At 43.0% G+C, this 13,562-nt stretch overlaps 2 protein-coding genes across 2 annotated transcripts; both read right to left on the bottom strand.

Moving 5' to 3' along the window:
- Nucleotides 1-296: 296 nt before the first annotated feature.
- LOC133820038 (uncharacterized) lies at nt 297-785 on the bottom strand. The gene has a single exon (XM_062253434.1). It carries the CDS (start codon nt 783-785, stop codon nt 297-299), a length of 489 nt encoding a protein of 162 aa, XP_062109418.1.
- Nucleotides 786-1,125: 340 nt separating this feature from the next.
- On the bottom strand, nt 1,126-5,616 carry LOC133820037 (uncharacterized). The gene has a single exon (XM_062253433.1). The coding sequence runs from the start codon at nt 5,614-5,616 to the stop codon at nt 1,126-1,128; it is 4,491 nt and encodes a 1,496-aa protein (XP_062109417.1).
- Between the last annotated feature and the right edge of the window lie 7,946 nt (nt 5,617-13,562).

The raw sequence follows: 13,562 nt of genomic DNA, 5'->3' as shown, positions 1-13,562 counted from the left end.
GCGGCAGGCAATTTTCTGTGCCGCGACACAGTGGTCTCGGGTTCGGGCCTTCGTATCGTGCCGCGGCAAGGCTTTTATGTGCCGCGGCATGGTGCCTTTTTATGCATTTTCTTACTTCTTTTTTTTTTTTTTTTTTTCACGTTTTTCACGGTTTAAAGAGAGAATCAGAGTACAGAAAAAAAAATTGAAAAAAACTAAATGTTTAACTTAAAAATAAAAATAAAAATAAAGAAAATAACTAAAACTGAAAACAATAAAGATGGCTACGTTTAACGTCGCTAGCTCGACTCAGAACTTCAATCTTCATCAACATAAACTGGGTCTTCAAGGTACATCACATGAACTTGCTCCTCCTTGGCCATTGACTCATAATAAGGCTTCAGTCGCTGGCCATTCACCTTGAAAGACTTCCCCGTGCTTGGGCTTACAACTTCGACCGCTCCATGAGGAAAAACCTTAGTAACAATGAACGGACCTAACCAGCGAGACTTCAACTTCCCAGGAAAGAGTTTAAGGCGAGAGTGATACATGAGGACTTTCTGACCTTCCACAAAGCTCTTCCGAAGAATATGTTTGTCATGAAAAGCTTTGGTTTTCTCCTTATAGATTTTCGCGCTCTCATATGCTTCATTGCGTATTTCTTCTAACTCATGCAATTGAAGCATTCTTTGTTGTCCTACAGCAACCGTGTCCAAGTTACACTTCTTTACAGCCCACCACGCCTTATGCTCTAGCTCCACCGGTAGATGGCAAGGTTTACCATACACCAACCGATAAGGTGACATACCGATAGGTGTTTTATATGCCGTTCGATACGCCCACAAGGCATCATCAAGCCTTGTACTCCAATCTTTCCGGTTTGAATTTACAGTTTTCTCAAGGATCAATTTGATTTCACGATTAGAAACCTCCGCTTGCCCGTTGGCTTGTGGATGATAAGCAGCTGTCACCTTGTGAGTTACACTATAGCGTCGAAACAATGCTTCTATACTCTTGTTGCAAAAATGAGTGCCTCGATCACTAAGTATAGCCTTAGGTGTACCAAAACGCACAAAAATGTTAGAGCGAATGAAATCCACTACTGTTTTTGAATTGTCCGTTCTAGTGGCAATCGCTTCCACCCATTTAGACACATAGTCTGTTACCCACTCGTTGACAACGATCACATGCCTTACAATAAGCATAAGCATCTTTGAAAATTGTGGGCCAATAGAAACCGCTGTCAAATATCTTACGAGCTGTCCTCTTAGGTCCAAAGTGTCCACCACAAGCATAAGCATGACAAAAAGCAAGGATGGAACGAAATTCAGATTCCGGTACACATCTACGAATGATTTGATCAGTACAATACTTCCAAAGATAAGGTTCATCCCATATATAGTGGCGAGCATCATGCTTAATCTTGTTCCGTTGTGCTTGTGTGAGATCACTTGGTAACTCCTTTGAAGCAAGGTAGTTTACAATGTCGGCATACCAAGGAATAACTTCTTGCATGGCAAGGAGTTGCTCATCTGGAAACCGCTCATGCAATGGTAAGAACTCCTCCTCCCGAATCAACCGACTCAAGTGATCAGCCACTAGATTTTCCGAGCCGCTTTTATCTTTTATCTCCAAGTCAAACTCTTGTAACAATAAAATCCACCGAATAAGTCTTGGTTTTGCCTCCTTCTTTGCTAGCAAATATTTAAGAGCAGCATGGTCGGTATATATGATTACTTTCGTCCCAATCAAATAAGAACGGAACTTCTCCAAAGCATAGATAACCGCCAATAGTTCCTTCTCAGTGGTAGAGTAATTTAACTGTGCATCATTTAGAGTTCTAGAAGCATAGTAAATCACATGAGGAAGCTTACCAACCCGCTGCCCTAGGACTGCACCCACTGCATAATCACTAGCGTCACACATAAGCTCAAAAGGCAACTCCCAATTCGGTGGCTGGATAATAGGAGCTGTAGTCAAAGATTCTTTCAATATATTAAAGGCCAGTAGACACTTCTCATCAAACTCAAACTTAACATCCTTTTGGAGGAGCTTGCACAGTGGCGTAGAGATTTTAGAGAAGTCCTTTATAAATCGTCGATAGAAACCCGCATGACCAAGAAACGACCGTATTTCCTTGACACTAGATGGAGGTGGTAAAGACCGAATGAGATCAACTTTGGCCTTGTCCACTTCAATTCCTTTTTCTGAGATAACATGTCCCAAAACAATCCCCTGCTGTACCATAAAATGGCATTTCTCCCAATTCAAAACTAGATTGGTCTCAATGCAGCGTTTGAGAACCAAAGTAAGATTATGCAAGCATTTATCAAATGAATCGCCATATACACTGAAATCATCCATGAATACCTCAATAATGCTCTCAATGTAATCTGAAAAGATACTAACCATACATCTCTGAAATGTAGCAGGAGCGTTGCATAAACCGAATGGCATTCTCCGAAAAGCAAATGTGCCAAAGGGACATGTGAAAGTCGTCTTCTCCTGATCTTCTGGGGCTATGACAATCTGATTATACCCCGAATAACCATCTAAGAAACAGTAATAGGGGTGGCCAGCCAATCTCTCGAGCATCTGATCAATGAATGGTAGGGGGAAGTGATCCTTTCGAGTTGTCGAATTTAGCTTGCGGTAATCAATACACACCCGCCACCCTGTTTGAACTCGAGTTGGAACCAACTCATTCTCATTATTCTTCACCACAGTAATGCCAGACTTCTTGGGTACCACTTGAACTGGACTCACCCATTTACTGTCAGAGATTGGGTAAATCACACCCACACTAAGGAGCTTCAGAATCTCCTTCTTCACAACTTCCATCATTGGTGGGTTTAATCTCCGTTGCGCCTCACGTGTTGGCTTAAACCCTTCTTCAAGTAAGATTCGGTGCATGCACATGGAAGGGCTAATCCCCTTAATATCCGCTATAGACCAACCAATGGCTGTTTTATACTCTCGGAGTACTCTCATTAATTTGTCTTCTTGGCCTTGGTTAAGATTTCTTGCAATTATAACAGGAAGTGTCTCGTTCTTCCCCAAGTAAACATATTTGAGATGCTCCGGAAGAGGCTTCAATTCAAGTGTAGGAGCTTGAATAATTGATGGCTGCAATTTATCATTAGAAATCGGCAAATCAAGAAATGCAACCTTCTTAAAAGTCTTGTCAAAACCACTATTGAGTGTGGTTATGACATCCATGATCTCATGAGACAAATCTTCATCGGTCAACACAAGATGCTCCCTCAACACAACCTCCAAATCATCTTCACTATGCAAATCTAAAACTCGTTGAGAAAGACTATCCAACACATCAATAGAGTAAACAGCGTGCACATCACTTGGATATCTCATAGCTTCAAAAATATTAAATCGAATAGTTTCCCCATCAAATTCCATGGTCAACGTACCGTCATGCACATCAATTTTAGTTCTCGCAGTTTTCATGAATGGCCTTCCCAACAAAATTGGAGTGGAGCATGGAATAGATTCATCTTCCATATCAAGAACATAAAAATCAGCTGGAAACACCAATTCATTAACTTGAACTAAAACATCTTCTATTACACCCCTGGGATAAGCATTCGACCTATCAGCAAGTTGAATAATCACCCCCGTTTCTTCAAGTGGACCGAGATTCAATGAAGCATAAATGGAGAATGGCATGACATTGATAGAGGCTCCCAAATCCAACATACACCGCTCAATTCTTTTATTCCCAATAGTGCAAGGGATAGTAAAAGTACCAGGATCCTTACACTTTGGTGGAAGCTTCTTTTGTAGAACTGCGGAAACATTCTCCCCCACACTAACTTTTTCATTACCCCTCAACTTACGCTTATTAGTGCACAACTCTTTCAGGAACTTGGCATAGCGCGGCACTTGTTTAATAGCATCAAGAAGAGGAATATTCACTTCTACCTTTCGGAATGTATCAAGAATCTCCTTGTCAACCTCTTCCTTTTTTGTCTTTTTCAGTCTGCTTGGGAATGGAGGTGGAATGACAATAGTAGGCTTAGGCCTGAGTTGTGTAGGGGTGGTTGGCTTTGGTGGAACATCATCATTGACTGAGCAATCAACTTGTGGCTTGGATGACAATGTACTGGGCACTGGCGGATTAGGTGGATCATATTGCGTCCCACTACGCAAAGTTACTGCACTAGCATTCTCTTTGGGATTCATCTCAGGTTGTGAAGGCAATTTATTTGACAGATGAGCCTCCAACCGGTTATATGATGCCGCTAATTGTCCCACCTGATTCTCCAAACTCTTGATGGAAGCTTGGGTGGTTTGCTGAAATTGAAGAGTATTTGTGGCAAGAGCATTGATTAAATCCTCAGTAGAAGGTTTAGCATTTGGTGGTGGAGCAGCCTGCGGTGGTTGTGATGGTCTAGGTGCATAATTATTTGGAGACCTCTGTTGTGTAGTGAAACCAGGTGGTCTTGCTGCTGTTGGTTGTGGAGCTAGTTGTTGTTGATTCCCATATCGAAGGTTTGGATGATCACGCCAGCCAGGATTATAGGTTTGTGAAAATGGTTCATAATACATCTGACGTAATTGACCAGGAAAATTTCCTACAGCGTTAACACCCTCAGTTTCTCCCTCGACTAGAGTGGGGCACGTATCAGTAGGGTGCCCCACTACTTGACAGATTCCACATGGCCGCACCTGTTGGCCCAAAGCTAGTTGTTGTACCACTGAAGTCAATTGAGCTATCTGTTGACCAAGTTGATTATCAACAGTAGTTTGCACCTCGTTAACCCTTCTTGAAGTTGACATATGCTCCTGGCGAATACCAAACTGTTGGGAATTAGCTGCCATATTAGAAATCAAGCTCCTGGCTGCTGCAGGAGTCTTGTCCACTAGTGCCCCTCCACTGGCTGCATCAATCATACTTCTGTCCAACGACAGTAATCCCTCATAGAAATATTGAATCAATAGTTGCTCACTGATCTGATGGTGAGGACAACTAGCACACAACCGCTTAAAGCGCTCCCAGTAATCGTAGAGTGATTCTCCCACAGCCTGCCTGATGCCACAAATTTCTTTCCTTATACTCCCCACTTTAGACGCTGGAAAATACCGCTCCAAAAACAAGGTCTTCATAGTGTTCCAGGTCTCCACAGTACCAGGGGGGAGATAATACAGCCACTCCTTTGCTGAATCCTTTAGAGAGAAAGGAAAAGCTCGGAGTTTTATTTGTTCTTCTGTCACTGAGGCTGGCTTCATACTGGAGCATACAATATGGAACTCCTTGAGATGATTATTCGGATCCTCACCAGGCAGCCCATGGAACGATGGCAATAGATGAATGAGGCCCGACTTAAGCTCAAAATTCACATCAAGAGGTGCATATTGAATGCAAAGCGGTTGTTGATCAATATCTGGCGCAGCCAACTCTTTCAATGTCCTATTTTGTGCCATATCTCTGTAAGATGTAATAGAATCGTCTGAATCTGAGTCGTGAGATGGTAAGGGCACTTTCACAGGATCCACTTGATGAGCAAGACGTTGAAAGAGTGGATTATCAGTAATAGTCCGCGAAGTCCGAGAAGAAGATGAAGTAGCAAGATACTGTTTGATTGCCTCCAACCTATTCTGAGTGTCTTCGCCAGACATATAACTCTGAGATGCCAAGAGAAATCAAGTTAGTAAGCGTAAACCAATATGAATAATAAAAAGAATTAAATAGTTCCCCGGCAACGGCGCCAAAAATTTGATGCGTGTCGTATTGCGTACCAAATTTAACAAATATTTTATTTACTCTCAAACCAATTATTTAGTATAACGGCAAATAGAGGTCGAACCCAAGGGAACTATATTCAGTTTATTATTCACAAAAGCTTAACAAAGTTAAATTGGAAAGGGTGGTTTTGGAAAGTAAAAGTAAAAGCAAAAATTAAGAAAACAATTGATAGCAAGAAGAGATTAACAACGATTTTAAAGATGGTTAAGAATTATTCTCCACCTCAGACCGTCATGCAATTATATCAATAATGAATATTATTCCGATTCCCAATTAAACTATTAACCCTACAGATAACGCTTAAGCAGTCAATTATCTCAATCTCCCTATCACAATCAATTACGGCTAAGCGCTCAATAATTAATTCTTTTTACCAAACAACAAACCTATTAAGCATACGATTCATTTAATTTAGTAAAAGCATTAACAACAGTGGAGATAGGTTAATCTAGGCAATAAATCAATGAAGCATTTAATTCATTTAACCTAGGTTCTATTCTTCATCACAATCAACAATGTTTTTGACCACATCATCAATTGCAATTTATCACAAACACTTAGAATCCTAAACTATTAGGTGAATAGAAATTCTAAGATGACAGTAAATAATGCAAGCCCTAATTAGTTGTACACCCTAACAAGGAATCACAATATTTCATACAATAGGCATAGAAGAATAGAAGCAATTTAACATTATGGAAATCAAGAACAATATTCACATCTCAAATCAAACATTCATGTCTGGGTTTTGAATAACCCTTAACCTAAAAGAAACTTAGCCAACAATCATGATTAAAAACATAACCAGAATCAAAGAATAAAAGAGTTTAGAGAAGAAGAAAACTATTGAAAAGGTTGAATGCGATCCTCCTTCTTCTCCTCCGCTCTCTCTGTGTTCCTCCCTCTAAAATCGTGTATCTAAAACTTAATTCACGAATATGACCTAATCCCCCTTTTATTTCCCGTCTAAAAATTAAGAAAAATCGAATTTGGATTTGAATTTTAACGCGTGCCGCGGCATCCATATTTCCTTGCCGCGGCACGAGGCTTCAGATATGCGATATGGGCTTTGCGTGCCGCGGTATGCAACTTTCCTTGCCGCGGCACGAGACTCTCTGTTTCTCTTGTAGCGGCAGGGACTTTTCTCTGTAGCGGCAAGGACCTTTCTGATTTCCCTCGTAGCGGCAGAGACTTTTCCCTGTAGCGGCAAGCTTTCAGATTTCTGTACTTTTGTTCTTTTCTCGATTTTTCTCCTCTTTAACACTTTACTCCAATGGTTAGAATCCTACAAAATCATCATTCAACCAAAAATCATCAAAAATATACAATTATCCTTAAAAATAATAATTTAGATTAAATGAATCAAATTAACAAAACGATTCTAGCTATCCCCAAACACACTACTTATGAACACAAAATCTGATAAGTAGAAAGGTAAACTTTATCCAAAAATATACTTATCATCGTGCCTCCGGCTGATCCCCCTGTTTTGACGCGGAGTCAGACGAAAAAAAAGAAGAAGGCTGTGCAGGATGATTCTTCCGACCCATTTAGCGACACCGTTGCCCTTTCGTTCCCTTCCAATGCTGCGGCCTATAGTGAGATTGGGCCTCACTTAGGAGAAATTGATAAGTTGTTGTGGCCCGAAGATGATCACAGAATGGAGCAGGTTGGTACGGATGGGTCAATTGATACCACTGTTTCTCATTTGTTCCAGGTACGAATATTTCATTTAGTTTTGTTTGTGCCGACTAGCTGATTTCTCTTGTTGTCTTACATTTTCTTTTTTATGTGTCAGGGTTTGCAAGGGGTCATTTGGCTGAAGAAGAAAATCAAGTCCTTAATGGCAACTCTAAAGGAAGTAAGGAGTCAGAGAAATGATCTTCGGGGTGAAGTTAGTCGGCTGAAAGATTCCAAGAAGGAGTCTGATCAACTCATAGCTGATTTGAAGGCTCAACTGGAATCCAAGGAAGCTGATGCCGAGAAGCTGAGAGTGACTCTTGGTCAAGTTGATGATTTGAAAGCCGAGGTTGCTTCGTTGGAGAATCGGATGTTGGTCATTGGGCTGGAGGCTGAGATCCAATGCCGTGGCGTAATGGCTAGTGAGTTTCGGGATGGTAAGGCTGATAGCTGGGATGTTCCCAAATACATTGCTGATCTTGAGGAATTGGAGAAGATGAGGGCTGAAGAGATAACCCGGGCCGAAGAGTTAGCCACTTCTTTTGGCATCATGACTACTAATGATCTGGTTGTGGATGACTGATTCCTCTTCTACTCGTGTTCATTGTCGTGGGATAACAGAGTTTGTCGGGCCTTTTCTAGTTGTTGTATGAACTTTTTCTTATGTAGTATTGTATCCTGATCTAACTGACCTAGTTTTGTTGTATTATGGCTTGTTGTAGCTTCTGTTAGTGTTGTTTAAGTTATTGTATCGGATGCTGATTGGCTGAATGACTTATGGAGTATTAGTGTCTTATTCCCCCAATCTAAGTATAAAGTGACTTAGTCAATTTATATTTAGATTTGTTATTGAACTGTTCGTAGTATATATATAAAGAAAAAATGGTTGTGATAGGGGGCTGCGCTCCGTGGAGCTACCTACATACCCTTTGCAGGGATCAAGCCCAAATGTAGTTCTGACACTTCCTGCATTATAAGTGTCAGTATATTGCTCGAATGAAGATCTTGTGAGAATACTGATGAAAGAAAATGAAAGTAGACTGGGTTAAGTTAAGAGTGATACAGTCTCAAGTGGGTAGCATTCCAGCTGTTGTTGATATCGCGTCCCTCCTTTGTTTGTAGCTTGTATGCTCCATGTCCGACTACCTTTGTGATGAGGTAGGGACCTTCCCATGTCGGGGCGAGCTTACCTGCTCCAGCTTCCTTAGTGTTCTGGAAGACTCTTCGTAGAACCCAATCTCCTACTTTGAATGTCCGAGTGCGGATGTTCTTGTTGTAATGTCTGGCTATGCTCTGTTGATAGGCTGAGACTCTTAAGAGTGCTTTGTCCCTTCTTTCGTCGATGGTGTCGAGTTCATGGCACATGTTTTCCCAATTTTCTTCGTCTGTAGTTAGCTCATATCTGGCTGTCGGAACTTCGCTCTCAGTAGGGATGACTGCCTCCATCCCGTAAGCTAATGAGAATGATGTCTCCCCTGTCGCAGTCCTGGTTGTGGTTCGATAGGACCACAGGACTCCTGGCAACTCGTCAGCCCATCTTCCCTTAGCTTTTTCGAGGCGCTTCTTGATGTTGTTCATGATGGTCTTGTTGGATGACTCTGCCTGTCCATTTGCTTGGGGATACCTTGGTGTCGAGAAGCTGAGCTTGATGTTCCAGAACTTGCAGAAGTCTTGGAAGTCGAAACTGATGAATTGAGAACCATTGTCTGTCACAATTTCCCTTGGTACTCCGTACCTACAGATCACATTCTTCCAAATGAAACCCTTTACTTCTTTGTCTCGGACTTGGTGGAATGAGTCTGCTTCGATCCATTTGCTGAAGTAGTCGGTCACTGCAAGCATGTACATTTTCTGTCCTGGTGCGCTTGGAAGCTTGCCTACTATATCCATCCCCCATTTCATGAATGGCCAAGGGGACGTGATTGAGATGAGACGCTCCGGAGGTTGGTGGGATATCTGAGCGAACCGTTGGCATTTGTCGCATCGTCTGGCATAGTCAGAGGCATCAGCTCGCATGGTTGGCCAGTAGTAGCCTTGTGTTAAGGCACGGTGCGCCAAGCTTCGTCCTCCAGAGTGGTTGCCGCACTCTCCTTCATGCAACTCAGCCAGTACGTATTTGGCCTCTGCAGGGTTAATGCATTTCAAATATGGACCAGAAAATGAACGTTTATATAGTTTACCTTGTATAATAGTGAAGCGGGCTGACTGAGCCTTGACCCGACGTGCTTCGTTCTTATCTTCGGGAAGTATGTCATGTTCTAAGTACTCGACTATTGAAGTCATCCATGTTCGGTTGTTGGAGATGTCATTAACTTGCTCTTCTTCATCTTTCCAGACAGCTGGCCATTGGAGATATACTACAGGTATTGTCTTGGGGTCGGTTGTCTGGATGGAGGATCCAAGGTTTGCTAATGCATCTGCATGGCTGTTCTCCCCTCTTGGTACTTGGTTGATAGTGAACTCGTCGAAGACTGACTGCAACTCTTTAGTCTTGTTGAGGTAGGCAGTCATTTTGTTATCCCGGGCCTGGTAGCTACCTTGCATTTGGTTGACTACCAATTGAGAATCACTGAAGACCACGATCTTTTTTATTCCCATGTCTTTGGCTAGTCCGAGTCCTGCTATCATTGCTTCGTATTCAGCTTCATTGTTGGTAGCTTTGAACCCGCATCGGACTGCTTGTTCGATTATGTCACCTTGGGGTGAAGTCAGGACGAGTCCGAGTCCACTTCCTCTGGTGTTACTTGAGCCGTCTACTTGCAACTTCCAGATTCCGACTGATTGTCCCTCGGTCAGACAACAAAGTTCTTTTTCTGCCTGCACATGCATGTTAGGTGTAAAATCTGCAATGAAATCAGCTAATACCTGAGATTTGAGGGAAGTTCGTGGCTTGTATGTTACTTCGTACTCGCTGAGCTCTACCCCCCCTTGGTAAGTCTGCCTGACAATTCTGGTTTATGGAGGATTGTTTTGAGTGGGAAGGTGGTCAAGACCGTTATTGGATGGCACTGGAAGTATGGGCGTAGCTTCCTTGCTGCGTGGATGAGTGCTAGTGCAAGCTTCTCCAGCTGGCTATATCGGGTTTCTGCATTAAGCAAAGCTTTGCTTACATAGTAGACTGGAGACTGCTTGCCTTCCTCTTCCCGGACTAGGACTGCGCTAACTGCCGTCTCGGATACTGCTAGATAGATGAATAATGTCTCATTGTCTTTTGGCTTTGAGAGGAGAGGCGGGCTGGTCAGGTACTGTTTTAGCTGGCCCAGTGCCTCTTCACATTCAGCTGTCCACTCGAAGGTTTTTGATTTCCTTAGTGTGTTGAAGAAGAGGTGACATCGTTCTGAAGACTTTGAGATGAATCGGCTGAGTGCTGCAATGCGTCCAGTTAGTTTCTGTACGTCTTTTATGCACGTTGGGGAAGGAATCCTTTGGATTGACTCTATCTGTGCTGGGTTTGCCTCGATTCCCCTTTGGGTTACAAGGTACCCAAGGAACTTTCCTGCAGTCACACCAAAAGAACATTTAGTTGGATTCAGTTTCATATTATATTTCCTGAGAATGTCAAAAGATTGTTTTAAATGGTTGATATGGTCCTCTGCAATGAGGGATTTGACGAGCATGTCGTCAATGTAGACTTCCATCGTCTTCCCCAGTAATCCGGCAAACATCTTGTTGACTAGTCTCTGATATGTTGCTCCTGCGTTCTTCAATCCGAATGGCATGACCTTGTAGCAGAATATGCCTAAGTTGGTCATGAAGGCTGTCTTTTCCTGGTCGTCTGGATGCATCAGGATCTGGTTGTATCCTGAGTATGCGTCCATGAAGCTTAGGAGTTCATGACCGGCTGTGGCGTCTACTAGCATGTCTATGTGCGGTAATGGGAACGAGTCTTTTGGACACGCCTTGTTGAGGTCTGTGAAGTCAATGCAAACTCGCCATTTGCCATTCTTTTTTTTCACAATGACTACGTTAGCCAACCAGTCGGGATAATGCACCTCCCTCACGAACCCATTATCAATAAGCTTTTGAACTTCTTCGTTAATGGCTTTGTTCCTTTCAGGGGCAAATTTTCTTCTTTTTTGCTTCCTTGGTGGGTAGTCTGGATCAACCTGCAATTTATGGACAATTATTTCGGGGTCAATTCTAGTCATGTCCGCATGGGACCAAGCAAAACAATCATAATGGGCAGATAAAAAGTCAATGAGCTTAGTTCTGATGTCAGGATCCAATCGTGATCCGATTTGGACTTTGTGATCTGGAAAGTCCGGATGTATCTGGACTTCGTCCAACTCCTCCATGTCTGGTTGGTTCAACTGGGAGTCAGTCAGTCTGTCTTCCTGTAATTGCTATAACTGAGCGGGTTTGGGTTTCATGGTAGTCTGGTAACACGCTCTCGAATCTTTCTGTTGGCCTTTAATTTCTTTTACTCCCCACTTAGTTGGGAACCTTAGAACTTGGTGGTATGTTGAAGGGACTGCCTCCATTTCATGTATCCATGGTCGTCCCAGTATCACGTTGTAAGCAGACGGAGAGTCTACTACCAGGAATCTTGTGCATAGATTGACTCCTTCGGCATAGACAGGTAGCTCGATCTCTCCTAGTGTGTTCTTTTGTTCTCCACTGAAACCGATGAGGATTGTAGTCTTCTTTATAATCTTTGATTCATCTATCCCCATTTCCCTGAGAGCACTTAAAAATAAAATGTTAGCTGAACTACCATTATCAATAAGTATACGTTTAGTAAGACAATTAGCAATGTAAAGTGCAATGACAAGACATCATGATGTGGGTTGAGGAGTCTGGTTGACTCTGTTGTTGAGAAACTGATGGTTTGAGCTGGTAGGTTGATGGTATTCTTCTCTGTCTCGCCGGACTCTCCTTTGACCCAGTTGGTCTGCCTGGCATGTCTTTTGGCTGCTGAATGGGTGACTCCGCTTACCTCAGAGCCACCAGTTATTACGTTCACCGTCCGTTCATGAGTAGGTGGTTTCGGCGGGGTTACTTCTCTTCGGACGACTGACCTGTCTGCCTCCTGCTGGAATGTTCTTTTGCCTTTGTCTGTAAGTAAGTTAGTCAGGTGACCACGCTTTAACAGGTTGGATACTTCGAGTTTTAAGGCAATGCACTCATCCGTTCGGTGACCGTGGTCATTGTGGAATTCACACCATTTTGCTTTGTCTCGCTGGTCAGACGGAGTCCTCATCCTTTCCGCCCATTTCACTTTGTCTCCGAGTCCTTTCAGTACGCCAACGACTTCAGCTGGTGAAATTGAAAGATTGTATTCTGGTATCTTTGGTCCATCTCGCAGACGTGTCTCGGACGACCGGTTGTACTCCCTCCTTCTGTTCTCTGATCTGTTGGGATACGGGTATGGCTCGGATCGTCTATCACTCTGCCGTCTGCCTGCCCTCGAGTCTCTTCGAGTGTCTTTCCTCGGAGAAGAGTGATAATAGTTAACTTCATCCTCCTCCCACTTGATCTGTGCCCAGGCTTTGGCGAGAACGTCTTCCATCGTCTTGCAAGGATACTTGGTAAGTTCTTTGTATAGGTCTGAGTCGTACCGGAGTCCCTTGCGGAAGGCTGAGATGGCTGTGTCCTGATTACAATGGGTTATAGAAACCTTTTCTTTGTTGAAGCGGCCTACGTACTCTCGTAAAGGCTCACCCCGTCGTTGAACTATGATGTAGAGGTCTTCTGCAGACTTTTCAAGTTTCCTGCTACTAGCAAACTGCTCAACAAAAGTGTCAGTCAATTGTGCAAAAGTAGAAATAGAATTATTAGGTAAATTAGTATACCACTGGAGGGCTGGTCCAATCAGACTAGAACCAAACCCCTTACACATGCATGCTTCCCTCATATCACGTGGGATGGCAACGGTGAACATCCTCTGCCTATACTGTGCGATGTGATCATCCGGGTCAGACGTCCCGTCAAACATCTTCATATTTGGGAAGTTGAACTTCTTTGGCATTTCCACTAGTGCAATGTCGTCTACGAATGGAGAGTCTGCATAACAGCTTGCTGCACTCTTCTTAATCGGAGCCGGCATCCCAGGAATCCGTTGAATGAGCGCCTCCATCTCAGCTAACTTTCGAGCCAACTCAGGATCTTGGATTGGAAATGAGCTTGTGGTTGCTCGGCG

The sequence above is a fragment of the Humulus lupulus genome, chromosome 2 (assembly GCF_963169125.1).
Source record: "Humulus lupulus chromosome 2, drHumLupu1.1, whole genome shotgun sequence".
Classification (NCBI taxonomy): domain Eukaryota; kingdom Viridiplantae; phylum Streptophyta; class Magnoliopsida; order Rosales; family Cannabaceae; genus Humulus; species Humulus lupulus.
This window is presented reverse-complemented; position numbering and strand designations above follow the sequence as displayed.

Coding starts and splice junctions, on each gene's coding strand:
- LOC133820038 (XM_062253434.1), bottom strand. CDS start 785: ATGTCACCTTATCGGTTGGTGTATGGTAAACCTTGCCATCTACCGGTG.
- LOC133820037 (XM_062253433.1), bottom strand. CDS start 5,616: ATGTCTGGCGAAGACACTCAGAATAGGTTGGAGGCAATCAAACAGTAT.